The following is a 23834-nucleotide window of genomic DNA, read 5'->3' on the forward strand; positions in this document are numbered from 1 at the left end:
CGATGATATTGAAACGCGTCGTTTAGACGGGCAAGCCAAAATCTGCTAATTGCTTTTCTTGTAATATGTAAACTACCTTCAATAGTCATTAAAGCTCGGATAAATTTTTATTTTTGTGATTGAATTTTAAAATGTTATGTTATGATATCGTTATTAATTTATAATAAAATATTTATTAATCTCTTTTATTTATATATATATTTGATATATGAATTATAATTTTTGAAACTAAACTATTTTATATTCTTATGATATTACAACAATAATGATATTAATTAAACTAATGATTATGTGATTATTAACTTCTAATTTTTTTAGTACATAAAAGTTTAAGTCAATGGTGATTCTCCCAGTCCAGGGTCAGGGTATACCTAAGACTCTATTGAAATTTACATAGGAATTTACAGATTGCCTACAAAAAATGACGGTGGTAGGATTCGAATTTGATCTTACAAGCTCAAATTCATGTATTTTAACCACTTGTGCTAACACCATGTACATTATTAACTTCTTATGTTTATATATATATATATTCGAATGAAGCAAAGCTTGAGGTTACAGAATCATGGATGCCTTAGGTAGAGGATTAAATCCTTCTTTTTCTAGGATTTATTAGCCTCTCGAATAGACGATAATTAAGTAAATCCTTGCATGAAATCACATCTTAATTTTGTAGTAATCGTAGATCCACGCCTTATAATGGATATTGAAATCTATTTTTTTTAATAATTTTTAAAATATTTTTTAAAAATATAAAAAGTATAAATATATATTCAAATCATAAATAACTCTAAAAGTTGTAATGAAATCCTTAAATTATGGAGAATTTGAAAATTCTTTAAAAAATATGTAAAATATTTCAAATATAAATAATTAAAAATAAATGTAATAATTATAAAAAGAATCCTTAAAAATATAGAAAAATGAAAATAATTTTAAAAAATAATAAAATAGTATATGAAAGTATGATTATATAAAATTTAAAATTCTGAAAAATTATTATATAAATTATAATAATTTTATTTATAAAAAATCTAAAATTCCATTGGTCAATTAATTTAAATCATAATTTTGTAGAGATTTATTAAGAGATGAGTCTTCCAATTCAAATTATTTTGTTAATAATATTATAATTCAAACACGAATAATTAGGTAAACAAATTGAGTTAGTTTAATTTATTAAATTTTTATGAGAATTTTGATTGAATCATTCAATATGAGCATGTTAGGCAAACAATGTTAAGGTTCATTCATAACTCTAATTCCCTTTTATTTACGGAGGAGTTTGTGAGTGACCAAAGATGTGATTAATTTCGTATAATAGATTTAAATTCGTATATATGTTTTTATTTTATAATTTTCAAACTTACTAAATTTTTATATTTAACCGAATTAAATATTCATGAATAATTTAATTAATTATGATTAATATAATAATACTCAAATTTAGCGTGGCCAAAATTTTGATTTGAACTTTACAAAATAAAATATAAATATACAATCTTAAAATTTATGCATATATCGTTTAAGCAAGTCTCGAGTTGGAATTCTTGTGTATGCAGAAAATCCCCATTGGGTGACTCACCAATCAAGTCAGGTATACGACCCTGATCGGTCCGAATTAGTCAAGACATATTGTAAGAAATTTGATGAGTCAAACGACTTCGGTGATTAAGGGATTATTATTATCTTTTGAAGTCCCAGATTCAAACATTACATATGTAGAAATATGAGCGTTCATTATCAAATGATCGAGTATTTGAACATATATTACCTTATATTTACCTCATAATTATAAAAATAAAAATAAAACTTCATTTTTACTTTCATTTTGCTGCTTATTACTAGTCTTATTAAATAATTATCCTTAATCTTAGGAGCCTTGCCTCCTTAATTGGCATCAACCTTTCTAAAGTCTTCTAATTAATCAACTTATTGAATTTAGTAGTAAAGCTACCATCTCATAATCTCAAACTTCGATCTGTAAGACTTATAAACATATTTTTTAAAAATAAATAATAATTATTTTCATATTCATTTTATGATTCATAAATTCTAATTTTTTTTCTAAAGTTTTATAAAAGTGATATAATTTTATAATGAGTTAATTGCATCACACATCCTTATGATATGACTTTCATTCTAAATTGATCCCTAAACATTTAAATATTCTAATTTTATGCCCAAATTATGTCTCATTCTAAATTAGTCCTCAAACTTTTGAAATTCCAATTTCATCTCCAAACTATAACTCTCATTCTAAATTGGTTTCCTAACTTTTGAATATTTCAATTTTATCACAAACTATCGATATGTTATATACTAATCACATCCTATGTTAACAAAACTGTTAGGCCAAGATATATTATTATATGAAATTGGAAGATTCAAAAATTTGAGGACCAATTAGAATAAGGATCATGATTTGGGGATAGAATTGAAATATTCAAAAGTTTGAGAACTAATTTAGAACTAGAGTCATAGCTTGGAGATGAAATTAGAATATTCAAAGTTTAGTGACTAATTTAGAATGAAGATCATAATCTGAGGACATGTGATATAATTAACCTTTTTCATAATTGATTGATATCTATTTGGATATGGAGGTCTTCTGGAAACATGGCAATTATTCAACTATGGGATTCACACACAAAACAACAAGAACCAAAACGACATTAAAAATTCAGTCTCACAACATACAATCAAAGCGTTTCTTTACAATAAGGAAGATGAGTTAATGAGGACAAAAAACTACAGTAAGTTAAACAACACAGTTTCATATATATATTTGTTAATGTTCCTCCGGAATACTCTCCAATGCCGGCCTCCAACCTCCAAGAAACTCACCACCATCGCTTCTTCTTCCATCTCCAGAAACCCTAGCACCTCTCAGTTTCAAAACTCTCGTCAACTGCTCCATTGAAGGCTGCTTCAAATCTTTCCCAGAACTCAAAATAATCTGCTTCAACTCTTCCTGAGTCACCACAAGTCTTATTCTCACAGCCCCATTCTTGGACTCGGTTTCTTCGCCCGATCCATCGTCGTTTAATTTGAACCTCACCACCTTCTTCATCTTCATGTTAACCCCATCAGATCCCTCGGCAGCTCCTTCCATGTTGGAAATTGTACTATTTCCCGTTTCTTTGATGGCTTCATTAGCTTCGTTGATGCGGCTTTGAGGGTCATCCTGTTCTGATACGATTTTGTTGCTCGTAAAGCAATTACCCATTTTCAGATGTGAAGCAAAGGAGAAGAACAAATCAGGTAGGAAAGATGAAAAATATTAAAGAGAAAGCGAGAGAAGTAGGTTATTGGGGTGGATGGTAAATATATAGGGAGAAAGCAGGTGAGGGACAGGTAGGAGAGCACATGATAACGCGGGTTTTAAGCATGGGTGTTTGAAAGTGTTGCAGAAGGTGACATGATTCTTTTTTGCAAAAATCCCGAAATAAAAATAAATAAATTTTGTGGTATTTGAGATATAAGTAAATAAAAACATTTTATAAAAGTATTACAGAAAGTTTTATTATATAAACCAATAATCGATTAGTCTAGTGGGACGATGTACTAGATTCCTTGAGTAAGGTTAGGAGTTCGAATCATGTCATTTACGAATGAATAAAATTGGGTTGGGAGGATTACCCTCGCCCCTGCAATACATGATCCGGATTAGTCGATATATAAGTTGACAACCAGTAATTATACCAATATTTTTTATTATATATTAATATTATGTTTAAATATAAGTTGATAGTTTTTTACTTAAAATATTAAATAAATATATAGAAGATAAATTTATTATTATAATAATATTTCTTATTAATAAAGAATAATTTTATAATTGAATTTATATCAAATTCATATGTGACATTAACTTAAATATTTAATGATAGTATAGATAAATGCAGGATATAACTCATTATTGTCATTATCATTATTATTAATTAATTAGATATTGGTTCAAATTCTAATCAATAACTAAATTGAATTTTATTATAATTCTAATAGTTAAATATTACTTGAGAATAATGATTAAGTTTATTTAAGTAATAATTTTTATGAAATAAGGATTACTGTTGATCAAGTCTTTAACTATATAAATAAAGATAGTTTAACCTTTTTTATGATGAGAATTATTCTGACGATATGCAATCATTTTGTGGTCTCTACAACTTAGATTTACATTGTAGAGATGTGTTCGTAAGGATGTTGAAAGAATATTTTAGGATGTATTAAATTTGAGTACATATATCGAATTTTATGTACACTAAATATCATATATTTATAGTTTTTTATAATCTCTATATTTATATTAAATTTGTATTTCTTTCATCTATAAAGATAGATGTTACTCTTTTATCTTATTTATAAATTCCTAATGATAATGATTATTGTTGTTATTGTACATAGAAAGGGTTAAAATTATCTAAGAATCAAATTCAAAAATAGTATCAATTAAAAACATTTTTTAATAGTATCAACTAAAGACTTGAGTCTTTTATACTAGACTTCTTTTTAATATTATGGTATTTTTAAATTTTAGTTCTCAAATAATGATACTTTTGTACTTATTTCCAAAATTAATTTTTTTTCAAATAGGCATTAATAAAAAAATAAACTAAACCTTTATCATTACATTCTTTCATCTTTCTCATTTAATCATTATTTTTTCCATTTTTTGAATTTTCTTGTTGAAACAAAAATTATAAAAAGTTTTTATTTCAAATAACCTATAGTAAATACAAGATAATATATGTTAAAATAATTTTAAACATTTAATAATGAATACTCATAACTCCTGACATACGTTATGCTCAAAGTTAAATATATATTGTATTTTCTAATAAAATATTTTACAAAATTCACTATTTTCCAAATTTTCATCCTCGTGAATGGAACATATAATCCTTCTCTCTATTTTTTTTTCTAATATTAGTATTATTAAAATAACTAGTTGGTCTAGTGAGATGAGACATTAGATCTTTTAAGCAAGGTCAAATGTTCAAATTCTAATGCTTGCGAATGGATTGGATTGAAAAGGTCACATCTGCCTCTGTATTATCCGATTTAAATTAATTGATTAATAAATCAAATAATGATAATTATATATATATAAAAAAGGAACTCGTTAATTAGCTCCGGATTCTCGATCAACAGTTGAAAGTAGTTGATGTTTGCTTGACGACAAGAGAAATGACCCTTCAACTTCTCTGTTAGCGTAATTCATTGCAGGGCGGATGTACGTGGTTTTTTATGGGAGTTATTGCACGCCTATTATTTTAAGAAAAATATTAAACTTAATTTATTAATGAAAATAAAAAAAAAATTGTATATCCAAATTTTTTAGAATATGAATATTAAAATTTTGGACCTCCGTTTTTTAATTTCTAGATCCGCCATTGATTCATTGGCCTACTTAACGACCGGTGACCCAATTTTGCATTACAAATTAGACAGATGGCTGCTTAATTAATCAAAATTTTTGTCAGTTTAAGGCCTCTAATTGCACCCTTTCTGCAGCAATTGCCCTACCAGTTTACACAAAATATGGATGCATTGTTTCCACATTGGTGGTGGTTTCTAAACAGCATATATGCCTAATTTAATTTATAAAATATTTGATTACGTAATAATATTCGCTTTTATTCCAATCTACTTGCCATAAGCTTCCATTAATGATTTATATTATAAAGTTAAGCGACAATTAGAACCAAAAGGCTAGACTTCCCCGTCAACCTAACCAACCCCGCAAGCAAATCATATCAACTAAATCTACATTGCCATGGATTACAGCAACCTTTCCAACCAATGATTTCTTATATAGATTCGCATATATTTCAAAATGCTGAATATGGTAACATCTTTTATTTTTATTTTTCAGTCTTTAATGAATGTGACAAGATTTTGTAAATTATTGGAAAGCTTTAAAACAAAATACGTATACTATGAGCTAGGTAGAACAGTGAAACAAATGATGCCCCAAGATGGTTTACTTTGTCAACTTTGCAATACGTATGCTTAAAATCTTGAGGGAGTGGCTCCCTCCCATGTTATAGATAACTTCGTTATTGCATGCACTAAAACATAATAAGAAATAAAATTTAATGTGATTAAGTATTGTAAATAATAGAAATAATAATTTATTATAAACATAGACATCATAAAGATTTTTTTTATTATAAGGTAATATTTGTTTAAAATATTTTTTAGTTATTGACAACTTACATACACCCTGAAAAACGTAGTTGTTCGTAGCGATAACAATTTATCTCGAAAACGAATTTCGACATGATCTAACCTGATAGAATCAGATTTTTTTTTTTTAAAAAAATGGGTTAGGATCGAGTCTGTTCAGATTTTATATAGAGGTTCGGTCAGGTTGGATCGGGTGGAGGGTGAAAAATCTCGGACCCAACCCTAGAGTAATAATGTAATTTTTTCATATAAATTTATAGATAATTGTTATAATATCCTTCTCTCAATAGATTTTTTTAATTAGGTCCTTGTTTTATATCGGATTGAGTTTATACTCTAAAAATTCAGGTCATATAAATTTATAGATAATTGCTATAACATCATTCTCTCTATAGTTTTTTTTTAATTAGGTTCTTATTTTATATCGGATTCGAGTGGAGGAAATATGCTCTTCGAATCAGGTCAAGTTGAGTGAAAGATATATATTTTTCGGGTTGGGTTGAGTTGGGGTGGAGGGTATATATATTTCAAGTATGATCGGGTTGACCAAAAAATACAATCCAACCTGACTCGTCGCCATCTCTAGTTATTCAAACCCGAGTCCTCTAAACAAAACAACACTCTATTTTATCATTGAGATCACTTGATGAGTTCAACAAAAAAAGTATAAATACATAGACTTTTTATAGCTCAAAACCTAGTATATATATCCTCGAAATCAGTGTATCTGAAAATATTTTTCAATATCCCTATATAACTCATCTCTATAACATATCCTCAATAGTTACAAAATTCACAAAAACAAATTATACGTCTCTAAAATAATTCTATCTCATTCATCCTAAATGTTAAAATATACTCTATATCTATAGAAAAAAAATAAACTTGGTCGCCAATAATTTTTGTCCCATAAGAACTTTTACTTAAATAAACTTAATCACCAAATAATTTTCAACCGCTACAATTATAATAAAATCTAAATTAATTATCAATTAGAATTTGTCTCAATATATAACAATAAATTTATTTTTGGTTAAGTTGAATTTTTGTTGTTGAAATTTTGTAATTATTTCGAGAATGAAATTGTTAGGAAAAGACTACTAGAAATAAAAGCATTAATATTGACTATCACAAATAATCATAATAAATAAAATAACACAATAAAATTATTGCACCACCCCAAAATTTTCTAAATTTAAAAATAAACATTATTTTAAAATAATAATTTATTTTATTTATTTGCATTATCCAATAAAAATCTTGTCTACGAACTTTGCCGTCTATCTAGTTCGGAAAAAAAATTCTAATTAATTTTTGTTTAAAAATGAAAATACATATTAAATAAATTTTTTGTAATATATTCGACTTCTTTCTTATCAAATAATTAATCTTATAAATAAATAATAAAGATTAAAATTATAGTTTGCCGAGTATAAATAAGATAAAACTTTAAAATTCGTACGAGGTCTTATAGTCATAAATCCCTATAATTTTAATATTATGATAAATTTCTCTTCTCCATCCGTAATTTTAAAATTTTCACGTAAATCTTAATATTTTTGATCTTATTTGTTATTATCGTAGCAGTACACTGATAATAAATAAAATATCGATCTCATAACTAAAATATTAATAATTAATTAATTTTAAAACTGAAAAGAGTCATTGAAAATTAATTAATTGAGAAAGGGGTGGTGGACGCGTCCATACAGGTATAAAAGTGTATACTGTACATCACATGGGTTAGGTGAGGAAATGCCTCTTGCATGTGGAGGTGGGCCCTTTTCCAACATTTTATATGCATTTTTACTCTTATATTATAATGAGAGACAGATACAATAGACGAAAAATTTTATGTTAAATATGAATTTTTAATATTTTAGGAGAAAAATAATTTATAAAAAAATATAAAAATAAAATTTTAATAAAATTATATAAAAAAAATTAAAATATATGATAATTTTAAATTTTAAAAAAACGACTGTACCGCTCCTCCCTCTAATCCGTACCTAACCACCACCACAAGCTACCCATCAACATGTTTTATATATAAGCTTTGCATTTGACTATGCTCACTTCCATGTGACCATCTCTATATAATACGGTTCCGTGTACTTCAAATTTTCTCTCTTTTTTATATTACTACAATACTTCTATGGAATTAAAATACAATTTAATTTTTTATTATATTTTCTTGTCATGTTTATGGGTGTAAATGAACAGAACGTTCGATTAATTGTTTATGAATCATTCTTATAACGTTTGTTTGTTAAGGTAAATAAATGAGTATGGACAGAATTTCTATGTTCATTTAATAAACGAACAAATACAAATAGATGTGTGTTCGATTCATTTATGGTTAATGTAGACACGTATTTTCGTCCGATTTTTATTAAATAACATTTATATAATTGTTTTATAGATTAATATGTTATGATTTATGGTATACCTTGTATATGTATTATATGATAATATATATACTATGCTATGTACTTTAATTACATACATATTAATTAATTAATTAATTTTTTTTCTTGTGTCAGGCCCAATGAGACACAAATGCAAATGAAACACGAGGCGCAGCTGCACCAGACCCAAACACGTGAGCCCAAACACGTGAGGTTTCCAGAAACCCTAGCAAGTTCCAAGCCAGCGCCGCAATTGTCCCTGTGCAAGAACCCTCGTGTCCCACGTCTCACCAGCGCCCATCCCCGGTTCTCTCGACACCCGTTCCCGATTCTTCTGGCGCAAGTACCATCACCAACAAATAAAACAGTGTTTTAATCCATCTAGGACTCAAAAACTGTAATCTAAATATAGCAAATCCTAGGCTATAAATAAGATGTAATCACCACACACAAGGCACAAACTTTTTACACGTAAAAATCACGAAAATGCTAGAGAAATACAGAAGTGCTTGAAGCTATTGTAAACAATTCGAAAGAAATAAAGGTATTTTTTTCTTACCTTCGACTCGGCGTATCCTTGGTTTGCATGTGGCTATCCTCTGCTTTGTTGTGTATCTCTTGATTTGAAAAACACAAAGGGAACGATTTTTTGGCCGATGAACGGGGAGGGCCATCGATATCTATCTATTTAGATCTAGCCCTCCCGAGGTCGTTTTTGAAAAAACCATTCGGAGATTTAAAGTGGGAGGAGAAAGGCTTTTAAAAATGATTTTTTTTTGGGTTTTGTCGCCGTTCAACGGCGGCCGCGAGGCGGCACGACGACCGTGTTCTGGAAAACAAGGCGCCTGTTCTTCATGGATGAAGAACAAATCAGAGAAACAAAGCCTAAAGGGGGGGACGTTTCAGCGAGGAAGAGGAGAAATGAAGAACTTTAAAAAAATTTAGCATTTATAATCGAAACCGACCCGACCCATGGGTCTAAATGACCTGCGTGTTTTCGTTTGGAAAAGGGTAAACCCGGTTTTCATCCTCCCTTGTTTTGATTGCTTCATTTTCGCCCCTTAAATCCCCATTCATCCTCGAGATGCTTCTAAATTGGTCACGCGATCTTCTGTCTTTACAATGTAGTCCTTTTTTTGGATTTTAATTTTAATTTTCTTTTTATTTTTTATTACATTATAATATTCATATATTTTTTATAGTATTATTTTTTATATATTTTATTTTGGCATGCATGTGTTATTAGCATTTTATTATTGATTTATTTTATTTATATGTTATATTATATTACATATATATATATATATATATATATATATATATATATATATATATGTATATATGCATTTTATTTTATTTCTTAATATCTTTCTATTTTTTAGTCTAAAAGCTAATATTTATATAAATATATATATATATATACACACACATATATATTATCTTCTTTTTCCTTGTTTTTGTTTATTTTACTTTTATTTTTATTTTTTTGATTTTTTGATTTATTTTTTCGTATTTTATTTATTTACCGTTGTCTCTTTATTTATCTTATTCTATTTTATTTTTCATTTTAGTTTCACTATCTCCAAGTTAATCATGTTGTTTGCTTTTTGTCTTTATTTTATATGTTGTTAGTTATTTATTTTCTCTCCTTTATTTTACTTTCTTTATTTTCAATTTATCTTCATCACCTTTGTTTTTCTAATGCTTTTTTATTCTTTAAGGGTACGTTTTTAAAACGGTTAGAGGTAAGTAATTTGGATCGTCATTTTACCCTTTTAATTTAAAATTACAATTTTTTAATTAAAGACAACTGGAAATTATATAGTACCGAAAGGGCAGTTCAAGGGTTCTAACACTTCCTTGACTGTAACCGACTCCCGAATTCGACACATCTTTGGTAAGAAGTAGATCAAGTAAGAAATAGGGTATCCGATCAACCCATTTGTTTTTGTTCAAAAACAAATGATCGGTGGCGACTCATAACCCAATTCATTCAAGTCGAAGCTCAATTCTGGGACCCAACCGAAAGACGGTTCTGACAACTAACGAATAAGCTTGTTTATCAACTCATTCGTTTATGTTTATGAACAAGCTCGTTTATAAGCTCATTTACTTTTTTTTATATTTTAAATATTAGTGAATGTATGGACTAAATTGAACACATGGTGAAATTTAGAGTTTAAACTATGAAGCTAAAAGAGTTTAAACATTAGTTGTATAATTTTATCATTTCTTAATTTGCAAATGACCATTCTCACTAACACTAAATGGGTATATCGGTAAACATATAAACAAACATGTTTATGAACGTATAAATGATCATGTTCACAAAAGCTAAACGAACGAATACGAATACTTTCAAAAATAAATAAACGAATAAAAATACAACTTTATTCATTTAAACTTTATTCATTTACACTTTATGTATTACCTTAACTCCTATTATTGAACCCTGATGAACATTGGTCATGTAATATTTTTGTCCCATGAGTTGGTAATCCTTTTCAAAATTTTCTTATATTATTTTATTAATTTACCGCCTTAAATTATTTTTATAGTTGAAGTACTAAACATGTAATTTACACTAAATTATATGTAACCCTCTATACCCAGCCTATGAGTTACGACTAGATATAGCGGATTACAATAAGATTTCCAAAACATTTTCGATAACTTAAAATCCATATTACAAATAACGTCTGTAAAAATATAATAAATAATGATAAAAACCAAACTCGTAAATATAAAACTATAAGAGACTAAGTAAAATAAAACATGTCATAATCAGTGGCAAAGCAGAAGAAATCACAAAAACAAGTAATCAAAATAATGGCACATGTCACCGTAATTGAAGGCAGAGTGAAAGATAAAAACATTACAACAAAATGATATGTATTAAATTTGTCGATCCTTCAAGTGTCTGGTTCGGGGTGCCTATCCAAGAATATCTGAAAAGGGGAAAACAATTTGAAAAGAGTGAGCTAGGGAGCTCAGTGTATCCTAATAATGCAAATAAATCATAATATATAAAACAATCAATAAGAGTTTCAGTAAGGTTTCGTAAAAGTCATGGATAAGTTAGGTTTAAAACTCATAATACTCTCCTCCATACACCATAATGCAGTTCCCCAAAACTGCTTCCATAGGGCTTAACTTATACCAGTGGATATAAGGATCCAACCTAAGGGAACACCTTGGGGGCCTGAGAGCCTACCCAAGAAAGTTCTCGAGGCCTCGGAGCCTACCCAAGGGTCACCTTAGGTCCGTAAGGTATTACCAGCTTGATCAGAGCTGAACCTCCATACTCCAGTATCCTACCCAAATCAGTATCTCAATAAAACATTTCACATAATAAACAGTAAATTCCATGATCCATAATCGGCATAATCATGTTTCTAGTGAAAACCAATAATCAGATAACATACATCACTCAGTCATAGTCCATAAGCCATCAACCAGTAAATCATAAATTTTGATGAAACACATTTCAAAACTAATAAAACAGTCATGTAACACATAGGGAACACACCTCGCAAAATGGAATCAAACAACAAATCTACTCAGCACCTGCCTCGCCACGCTCTGCAACAGTGATCGAACCTAATTCATAGCAAACTGAGTTAATATCGAAATAATATTCTAATCTAGGTATTCATAGGGTTCGCGGGTCACACGAGTAATCACTGGCTCACGAGGTTGAATTGATCGAGAGGAGCTGGGTCAAGTTGTCGAGCGATCGGGAGAGTCTCGTGTACCTTCAAATAACAATATATGATCAGTCTTTAACCTTAACTTAAATTTTCATAAATAAAACACTTAAGTACATATGCATGCTCATGTTTGATGGTCAATTTGGAGGCTTTTGGGTTCGAATTTGGCAAAACGAACTTCGGATTTAGACTCAGGACGTCAAAAAACATAAAATATAATTTTTTGAAAATTTTGACTTTTTGGCTCAAAGTCAACAGTCAAAGTCAACGGGTTGACTCAGATGAGTTAAATCGGACGCATTGACTTGGTTGAGTTAACTTGGTTGAGTTGACTTGGTTGAGTTGACTCAATCTGGGTTGACTCGGTTCAGACCGGTTTGACTGGACCGGTTCGGTATGACTGGACAGATTCTAGAAACCTCCTGGACCGACGGAAAAGCCCCACGTGCACTGGCGGCGCGTGCAACAGCGACGGGGGCCGTTTGGATCGGTTGATTACTCCAAGTTCGAATACACATTTCAATTAATCAATTATCAGTCCAAAATCACAACCAAACCATACCAAAATTACCAAAATTCAATCAGGAAGTTACCCCAACGACGAACAACAAAGGAGGCGACGAAGACGCATCCCATCGAATAGGTTTCATGCACACAGGGATGGCGAGCACAACTACACCGGTAGTGAGGAAAAAGGACAACGGTGGCTGCCGGATTTTGCCAATAACAGAGGCAATTGTGCGGGGTTTCGACGGTTCTTCAAGCGTTCGATTCTGACAAACGGTGTGACCACATGACGAGGGGATATAAGGGTTTTGTTTGCCGATCGACGACGAGCCTAATATGGGTGGTGGTGAAAGCTGTGGTGGTCAGACGACGTCGTAATCGACGAGGCCAGTAAGAGGGAGTTTAGGGGTTAGGGATTAGGTTTTCAATTTGGGGATTTTTTATGGGTTAACCGGGTTTTAATCTAATATAATATATATTTAATAAAAATATCTCAAACAATATCCTAGCTTAAATGGCTAGGGCACATGACCTTCACTTGGGTGGGACAGGGGTTTGAACCCTTGTAGCACATAATCCATTTCTTTTATTTTTTTCTCTATCAATATAAAATGGTATAATTTAGGGTTAGGTCCCTAAATTTCATATAGCTTCTAGAATGCCTACCAGTTCTGGAAACTTGCAATTTGGTCCCCAAATTTCATTAAATTAATTTCAATTTTTAATTTTTCTTTTATTTAAAAGTGGGGTTATTACATTATAAATGTGTATATATTTTGAGTGTTGGAGGTTTGGGTCTTTTGTTTCGAGTCTAAAAGATTGGACCCACATAAATTGGTACCTACAAATATATAAATACGATTAATTTTTAACGATGTGTGCTCAAAATGAAACTAAAACGTAATGTTAAACATTATTTTGAAACAAAAAATAACTGAATGATCAAAACTGAATAAAAGTGGTAGTTGAGGAACCAAACATGTATTTTACCCTATAGTTTATTGATATGTCCAACCTTTTCAAACCCAAATATCATCCCATGCCCGGAATCCTAAATCTAACCCAAACCCTAAACAAGTTTAGACCCAAAAATTCAAAACTAACAGTCTAAAATATATGTTCCAGAACCCCTTTTCTAGACACAAATAAACTCCTAAACCCGAGTCAAATTTTCAAATCTAATCTCAAAATTCTAGTGTCTAGGGATGGATCGAAGGAGCCACTTTTTAAGTAGAGAGTTGATATGTGATATTGCTTAACTCTTAGTATCGTAAATGAATTCAGTTTGATCGAATAAATTTTTATTTTTGTTTACGCATGACTTTGATAGGATAGTCTTCATTGGATATTTTCTGCATACACAACTCGAATTCGAGACATACTTAAGTGATATCGAGATTTTTACCACTTAAACCAACTTCAATGTTTGTTTACTAATATATTCTTGAACATATAATTTTATATGTTCATCAATAATTAAAAATTAATAAATCATAAATAAACATATTTTTACTTTTAAGATATAATATAATCAAATAAATATATTAATAATTATATTATAAATAAAAAAAACATATATATTTTGAAGAGTTAGATGTGGATTATCCCAAAAAGTTTGGTAGGGCAAACTGATGGAAAGCATAAAGCTTGTCTCAAGTGTTCCTTTAATAGAAATGTGTGAAGGGTTGGTTAATACATATTTTGAGTGTTAGGGAAATTTAGCTAAATAAGTGTTTTGGTGGAAAAACACCAAATTTCCTTCAATTGCTTCCAACGATTTGTTTAGGAGGAGAGAAAGTCATTTCCATTTTCGTCCTCAAACATTCATTACTATTGATAAATGCTTCATTGACTTGGAGAGCGAAAGTTTAAATTCATCTAAAATTAGTGATTGAAAATCAAAATTAAATTTATATTCTTGAAGCCTATGCTCTAAGCAACAAATTGGTACCATTCATTCTTGATTCGAGCATGGTAATATTCTATCAAGCTAATAGAGTAATCCACCGATCATAAGGATATTATAACTTTAGATTAGATGAGTGTAATCTAAACGAGTTCGTATTTATATTTATATATAATTTATGATTTCATTTGTGTGGATATTGTGTATGAAATTCGCTGAAGGTGAATTCGGCTTAATATGAGCATTTGGTTAACACGACACCCAATACGGTATGTGTTTGTGTGATTCAATATGAAAATTTGATGATATGAGAATTTGGAACATGTTAGTATTTATGTAATATATATGCATGTCGATTGAGATATCCATTTTTCATGTTCCATTAGTGTAATTCCGATCATAGTTTGCATGTCATAAGATCTATAACGTTTGTTTGTAAGTATCTTAGATTTCAGTTTTGGAGAAACATAGTGATATTATGTTATTAGGACTTTGGTCCTAGGGAGGTGGAGGAATGTTTATTGTGTTTGTATCATTTTGATACTTGATGAGGAAATGAGATTTGAACATCTATAGACTCCTAATATGTTATCAAACTAATTGAATTGCTTTGCTATGTTCTTGACATATAATAAATTATATGAAATGTTAATCCATGTTACATATACATTGTGATTTGTTTGATATCAGTTAATTCTATCTTGATTAAGATTGATGATATGCTATGTTTTTATTTTTGTTGAATTATCTTATTAAGCTTTGCGAAACTTATTTTATTCTTTGACTATTTTTTTTATGATTTTGATTATGTTAAAAATATTCTAATTCACGAATTTGTTTAGGGGAGGAAAAATGTTTTATTATTGGTTTGAAATGACGAGCAATGAAATAAAGAACGAGGATGATAAATCATAGATGAGATGATCGATGGAGATGATAAAATTATTAGAAAGATGATGAAATAAAAAAAAAATAAGTTAGACAACAAGTTACTATTATGATAGCAAAAAACAAGTCATGTCATCGTATTGTTCGTGATTTAACGGTGGAGTAGTTAAAACAGGAGTAGTCAAATTTAAGTGATTGAATTAAAAGTTTCAAAATTTAGTACTCAAAATAAGAATAAAGTTAAGATTGAGTGATAAAATGTGTAGTTTGTCCATCTCAAATCCAGCATAGTAATTATCGGGAAGCATAGAAGGCACACTAGAAAAGCAAGTAGACTATTTCAAACCTTCTATATAAAAAAATTCAGAATCTTAGATCCAAGTCCCATCTTTTTTCAAATAAAGTTTTTTACCCAAAAATTTTCCGAAGCGAAAAAAATGGGATTTTCATGCAAGGCGGTTGACACGCTGCTGTTAGTGGTGTTCACGGTGATGTTGTTTGTCGGACCTCTAATCGACGCGCAGTTGGTTTTTCCGGAGACCGCTTTCCCGGAGGTGCTCGTCCGTTTGAAGCAGCGTTATGCCGATGAGTTCCAAGACTATTTAGTGGTGGAGAAGCCTAATTTCTTCGTCGCTCTGGTCTGGTTGGAACTTATTTTCCAGTGGCCTCTCGTTTTGCTCAACATTTATGGGATTTTGGCATCCAAGCCTTGGTTCAACACCACTTGTCTCATCTACGGTGCCTCTGTTATTACTGCCATGGTAATTTTGAAAACTTTCTTTATATCTTAACCTTTTCCTCTTGTTTTTGATGATGTTTAGTCTTATCAAGCACGCTACTTTGAACACATTAATGATTTATATAGTAAGGAAAGGCTAGTGATTAAAGGATCTTATTTTGTGAATTCTTTAGCTGAAACTTAAATTTTGTGGGATTTAATGTTAGTTTGTAATAGATATTCTGATTAGGACTTTGAATGTGGTATTGTTGGAGAAAAAGTATTGCAAATGCTTCTTTTTCCCCTTTACCAAACTGCTGCTTTTAACCCTTCTTTTTTATCAATATTTTTTTAGCAAAAATGCTTGAATATTGTGGTGGAAAAAAATTTGTTTGAATAAGGTGTATTAGAAATTATTTTATGATCTAGGGTGATCTTCACAATAATTCAGAATTTTATTGAGATTACAAGACGATTTCTGAAAAAAAAATTATCGACTGTACAACGACTTCCTCATGTAGCGATGCAGTTCAGACACGCTTTCCAGAAATCGTCATGTAATCCAGGCTATATCCATAGGATACATACCCTAATTCAAAAAACTAAATTTTGGTACTTTTTTTTTCTCAACACATTGTTCAAGCAATTTTGCCAAAAAAAATGTGGGTTTTCCATTTCTAAGAAAAGGGTTTTCCCAACTTTGGCATACGATTCTTCGTACCAGATATGGTGTGAATATTGGGGCTAACACAATTTGTCACTTCATCAAACACTTTGTATCTTAATTTGCTAACTGTGTCAATTCAGACTCCTTTACTAGGGGAACTGCTGGGATCCCCCCAAGGCATCAGATAAATTGTTGACAATGTATTCTCCTTTCATGGGAGTTGGTGTTTTGGCCTTGCTGCGAGGGCTGGTTCCGCACTCCGGCAAGTCTCAGACCGTTGGCAAAGGACCTGCTGCAGTGGCTAGGAAGAAAAGGGCTTGAATGTTGAGAATACAAAAACACATCTTCCATTCAACTTCTTTTGCAATCCATTTATGTCATGTCCAGGACGTTTCTGTTTCATTTGTATGATTATTGCCTGCTACTGTTTATTTAGATGGTTGTTTATGCAAATTTATGGGAATAATACACATTTCAAATAAAATTTTCTAAACTAGCACTCAAACAATATTAATTTCAAACATGATATCTTTTCTCGTCGCACTTTACCAAAGGTGTTCCTTGTCGGTAGCGTCTTTGTATATATCGATCACAACATTTCTAATGTAAAATAATTATATTTCTATTTTATATAAGATAGTCCTTTGTATTTACCAGACAAAAATGTAAATACTAATTACTATATATATATATATATATATATATATATATATATATATATATATATATACATACATACATACAAGTTGAGGGGGATTAATGATCAAACAACCATGCATTTAAGGCGGATGAACCGGTGACATCTTAGTAGCAAAAGTCAGTATGGGCATCCATGATTTGACTATATTTATTGGTAAGATAAGATCTCATGAAAATGAGTTATTGCATTATAATGGAGGCGACTGGCAACTGCAATATATTTAAGCCGCCTAGTGATATGTATTTATGGACGAAATTAGAATTAAATACTGAATATTTATGAATATTTATAAGTGGAAAAATAATAAAGCAGTTAAATAAAAAAAATACATGCATAAGAATTCTTCAAAATAATTCTCTCATGATTTTAAAAGTTAAAACACACTATCTATTTATAGAACCATGTACTTGATCACAAAAAATTCTTATTCCATAAAATTTCTTAACTAAATTAATAAGCTTAATTATCAAGTAATCTTCATACCAGTAGAAATATGACAAAACTTAATAACCGATTATGATTTGAATCTAAATAAAACAAAACATATAAAAGGAACTAAGAATAAGACACACCTGGGAGGTATTTAACTAATGAAGGCTCTGATAAAAGTTTATATTTTAAAGGTTGAAAATTTTTGACAGGATGGTGTTCCTGTTAGGGGTGAGCGTTCGATCGAGTCGACTCAAAAAATTTCAATTTACTTGAGTTTGCAAATCTTATTTTATAACTCAAAGTTGACTTGAAATAATTTCGAGTCAAGCCGAATTTATAAAATTCGAGTCTAGTCGAGTCGAATTTTCGAGTTTCTGTTGAAACTTAATTGTAAATATTTATAATATTATGATATTATTTGATTTCAATTTAAATGCTTTTTTATAACCATATACAATACATATATATTTCTTCATTTTTTTCCATATGTGATATACTTATATCATATTTAATCCACTAATTACTAAAAATTTCGAGTTATTCAAGTTGTATTTTATAACTCGATTTGAATTTGAATTTTTTTCTAGTCGAGTTTATGAAATTAAAACTCGAAGTCAATTCGAGCGAGTTTTTTGAGTCGAATCGAGTAAAACCCTAATTCCTGCCAATGTTAGTTGAAGCCTTAGGAAGATTTAGAAAATGAGAGGGGAGGCTCAGCCTTTGTTTGATGCAAAGCAAGTTGGATTTGGGAAGAGATTAAAGTGAAGAGGCCTAAAATTCTTGACATTAGTTCAAGAAGGAAGCCATGATTGAACTATGAGAGAGCAAGTTGTTTAACTTTAAAACAAGTAAGGTCTTTAAAATTGAATAAACCATGAAATTAAAAAGAGTTATAGTTTAATTTTACTAATTTTAAAACTGAAGGGTCTTAAAGAGTAATTTCAAGACATAATTTCATTTTAGAATTGAAAAGTCTTAAAAATAATTAAACCAACAAATTTTGAGAAAGGCAAGAACTTAATTGTAATGATTTCAAAAATATAATAACATAAAAATAATTAAACAATCAAAGTTTTGAGGAGGGACAATTGCCCCTCCTACATACAACATAGTTTCGTCCCTGCATAAACTTACTACACCAAAATAGGTTTAGAGCGCCGTTTTAAAACACATCTAATAACACTCTCGTTGCAAAAAAATGCTATAAAAAGTGTCGTTAATACAAACGCCGCAACTGTTAGCGACTTTTTACGTGTATAAAAGCCGCAAAAGGTTAGGTGATTTAGCGGCGTTTGTGCCTAAAACGCCGCTAGATGTCATGAAATAAAGCGGCATTTTTTGTACAAACTCTACAATAAGTTTGGTTATATAGCAGCATTTTTAGGCACAAATGCCGTTAAATGTCGTGATATATAGCAGCATTTTTGGACACAAACACTGCTAAATGTCATAATATATAGCGGCGTTTTTCTCTGCAAACTTCGCTAGATGTCATGAAATAAAGCGACATTTTTTGTACAAACGTTGGAATAAGTATGGTTATATAGCAGCGTTTTTGGGCACAAACGCGACTAAATGTCATGATATATATCGGCGTTTTTCTTTGCACGCCGCAACAGGTTAGGTTATATACTAAATATGTACTCCATCAGTGGCGTTTTCCCCCTAAAACGCCGCTAATCAAAACATATTTTCAAAATATTTTTTCCTACTTTGTATTACCCAAATTTAACTTGTAACAATATCCAATAACAACCTTACATTTAATTACGATTTGAATTAAGTAACAATACATAAAAACATAAATAACTAAAAGTTTACAAACATCCAAGTGAAATGCAATATAATTCAACATTGTTCATTAAATAAACAAAACATTAACCTAACAAAACACCTAGGATGATGAATTCTTCGTTTGATTTTGCTGCATCATCTGCTTCATAGCTTCAATTTGATTTTGAAGTTCTTCATATTTTTTCTGATATGCTACTTCTCTCTCTTCTTCTCTCGCTTCTGCTTCTGCTTTCATCTGAGCAAAATTTTCATCCACTTGACTCAACTGTTGTTTTAATCGATTAACTTCTGATTGAGAAGATTGGTTGTGTGATGACATGTACTAAGACAAGCTGGATCCAAAATATTTTGTTGGGGTAACGAATGATCCTTGACAGCGAACTCGATCATATCTTTCAGGACTAAAAGCTTCAACAATAACTTGATTTTCAATCTCATCCGCATTAATAGAACCATGAGGAAGCCGTAGCTTCATACTCCACCCTTTTATCACTCAGATTTTCCTAATAATCAGTTAAGAATTTAAAACAAATTCAAACATTACTTAAAAAAAATGTTATATTATAAATATAAATATAACATAATTCAAATTTTATTTCCAGTAAATATATTTACTAGCTTTAGCCAGTGTGAGATTTACTTTCACCGTAATATGTTGTTTAGAACATTTAGGTACAAAGTGGAGATTGGTCAATGTCACTTCACCAACATGGAACACAAGTGGAAAAGGTGAATTGTGGCTCACAGAAAGGATAAAACATTCCTTTCTCCTAAATTTTCAATACTACTCTATTAAAGAAAATAAACTTGACCAACCTTATGAAGTTCCTCTGAGTTTTCCGACATCTATAAATTTCAATATCCTTTCCTTAACATCGGTTAATCCATAATGGTCTTCATCAAGAATTGTTTAAACCCGTATAACATCAAAGTTCTCATCACTGCATAACATTAGACTTGCATATACACATGGAACTATTAAAATTTCCCCAGTTGTTCCTTAGTTATTTTGCCTCACTATCAAGCACGACTATTACAGGATTATAGATTAATACAGCGAAGGGGACTACTTATGCCACGGTAAACAAAACCTGATCATCAGATCGTAACATCACAATCTTTTGTGTCTGCAAATCAGGAATCATTTAAGAAATATATTTATATGACATCAATGCCAAATCATATTCAAGATTCTCGTGAGTCCTAAAATGTATCTTTTGTAAGCATTTACTAAAATTCTGATATACTAAGCATTTACTGAAGCATTGAGTCATTTTGATATACAAAAGCATTTACTAAAATTCTGATATATATATATATATACACACACATTAAGCATTTACTAAGAATTTACTAAAATTCTGATATACAAAAGCAACTACTATTACAAGATTCTGATATACTAAGAATTTACTAAAGTTGAGTCATTTTGTAAGAATGACTAAGCACCAACCAGTAGAGTAGAATATGTTGAAAGAATCATTCATATAAGAGAAAATCGCCTCAGTGACCAAAAATGCCTTATAATATACGATTTTAACCAACTTTTTCCGGATTTGCCAAAATGACCAACAAAATCGCAATGCGATCGCTAATTCGCAACGCGATCTCCATTATCGCAAATTCGCGTTGCATTTCGCATTGCGATAGCTGGAAATCGCGTTGCGATGGTCTACAGTGTCGTTGCGATTTTCCCAATTCGCAATGCGAATAAGTAAATCGCAACGCGAATTGGAAAAATCGCAATGCGATAATGACTATCGCAATGCGATACTTACTATCGCAATGCGATAATACAAAATCGCAATGAGATACTGACTTTCGCAACGCGATTCTGACTTTCGCAACGCGATTTACATAGCGCCATTCGTATTAACGCGTATTTTTTTTTCAAATTCCAAACACGAATTTTTTCTTAATAAATCGGAAACTGAACCGTCCACAGTAATCGCAACTCATAACCTCAAACCCAAAATCACAACACTCAGTCCCATCTCCATCTCTCACTCTCTACGGCGAAATCCGTCCCCATCTCCGAAGATTTCCGTCCCCATCGCCGGCGAAATCCCTCACAACCATTCACAGTCAAAAATCCCTCACAATCATTCAGAAATGGAAAATCAACCTCCGAGGGTTAGTTTTTTTTATTTTTATTTTGAAATTTTTGCATTATTTTAGGTTTTTCATATTGAGATTGATGATAAGTTTACTGGTAATTTCAATAATAGATTAACCATTTCACTTAGATTTCTTATTAAATTCATTCAATTGCTGCCAATACTGCTAAACTGTTTAGCCTGTGAAGTTAGTATTTGTCTTTGTTTTGTCTTTTGGTTGAAGTAATGCAGAAGAAGAATAGTTTCGAGAATGAAAATCGCAACGCGGAAATAACTATCGCAACGAGAGAATCGGAACGCGAAATAAAAAACGCAACGCGAAACAAAAATCGCATTGCGATTTTCATTTCGCGTTGCGATTTTTATTTCGCGTTGCGATTTTCATTTCGCGTTGCGATTCTCTCGTCGCGATATTCATTTCGCGTTGCGATTCTCTCGTTGCGATAGTCATTTCCGCGTTGCGATTCTCATTATCTCGTTGCGATTTTTATTTCAACCAAAAGACAAAACAGTGTTGCAAATTTTAGTTTCAAGAATAAACTACTATTTATGTTTATTGTTTTTGGTATATCTTGACAGTGTAGTTTTTGGTATATCTAACTTGGTATGTTTATTGTTTTTTTGTAGAAATATTTTTCGGCTTCATTGACATTAAGGAATAAAGTTAGCCTAGCCACTACAATTGCTTCGAAGCTTTCACCTGCACAAAAAAAAATTGTTTGAAGAAACCTGTTTCGGGCCATGGCTGAGAGTACAGCATCCGGGTGGAGATGCTAGTTTGACCCATTTGTGGCTTCAGACCATGACTAGCGATCTACCCGACAGTATACAACGTGGTGAGGAAGAGATATGGTTTCATTTTCCACCGGCGTATACTTGTTTTGGGCGGAAGGAGTTCTGCTTAATCACTGGTCTACGATTCGGACACGATGATGTAGGCCGGTACACTCATCATATCACCCGCCCATCATGGTTATCCAGGGTTTTTCCTGATGAGTCAATAGAGAAGCCGAACTTACAAGTCGACGACATGAAGAAATTGTTTAATAAGAAATATGGTTTTACTCGGATGAATGACGTCGATGTTGTCCGAGTATGCCTTCTACTACTTTTGTATGCCAGCTTTTTAGGCAGAGAGGCCAGACAACCTATTCCTCAGGAGCTAATATTATTGGTAGAGGACCTAAATGCATGGAATCTGTTTCCGTGGGGTTCGTATATATGGAAAGATACCTGGACTAAGTTGTCGTCTGCCTTTGATGACCGCAAAAGTTTGCGGGGCGATGGGTCGAAATACACTTTGTCAGGCTTTGTTTGGGCCTTTAAGGTAAGAATTTCTATATAATGTTTTCAAAATTATAATTAATTATTTAACAATTACTAATGTTTGTTATTATATTGTTTGCAGATTTGGATATTCGAGGCCTTTTCCGCCATGAAGACATATGCAATAAAAACTTCAAATGATATTCCCAGGGCTATTTCCTGGAAGAGGAAACGTCTGTTGGATTGGGAAGACTTAATACCATATGCGACAATAAATAATGTAAGTTAACACAAATACTATCATATATAAACAAGTTATTAATAGTAGACGTTTAACTTTGTTTGAGTTTTTATATTTTTAGTAGGCCAATATTCCATTAATGAGACTGACACCCACGGAGGCTGAGCTTGCCACTGATTGGTGGCAAGCTAGTCATCGTTTTCTTGATGGCACGAATGATGAGCAGCCTCCACTTCCTCCACTTCGAGAGCCATCACCTCACCCAGAGCCATCACCTGATCGACC

The 23834-nt window shown here is 31.0% G+C and overlaps 1 protein-coding gene and 1 pseudogene across 1 annotated transcript; one reads left to right on the top strand and one right to left on the bottom strand.

Moving 5' to 3' along the window:
* Positions 1-2713: 2713 nt before the first annotated feature.
* LOC120163004 lies at positions 2714-3283 on the bottom strand. The gene has a single exon (XM_039173041.1). It carries the CDS (start codon positions 3227-3229, stop codon positions 2792-2794), a length of 438 nt encoding a protein of 145 aa, XP_039028972.1. The 5' UTR covers positions 3230-3283; the 3' UTR covers positions 2714-2791.
* Positions 3284-15981: 12698 nt separating this feature from the next.
* LOC120163184 lies at positions 15982-17492 on the top strand (annotated as a pseudogene).
* The last annotated feature ends 6342 nt before the right edge of the window (positions 17493-23834 follow it).

The sequence above is a fragment of the Hibiscus syriacus genome, unplaced genomic scaffold, assembly GCF_006381635.1.
Source record: "Hibiscus syriacus cultivar Baekdansim isolate YM2019G1 unplaced genomic scaffold, ASM638163v2 tig00111427_pilon, whole genome shotgun sequence".
NCBI lineage: Eukaryota > Viridiplantae > Streptophyta > Magnoliopsida > Malvales > Malvaceae > Hibiscus > Hibiscus syriacus.

Excerpts from the sequence above, each read along its gene's own strand:
- LOC120163004 (XM_039173041.1), bottom strand. The coding sequence starts at position 3,229 with ATGGGTAATTGCTTTACGAGCAACAAAATCGTATCAGAACAGGATGAC.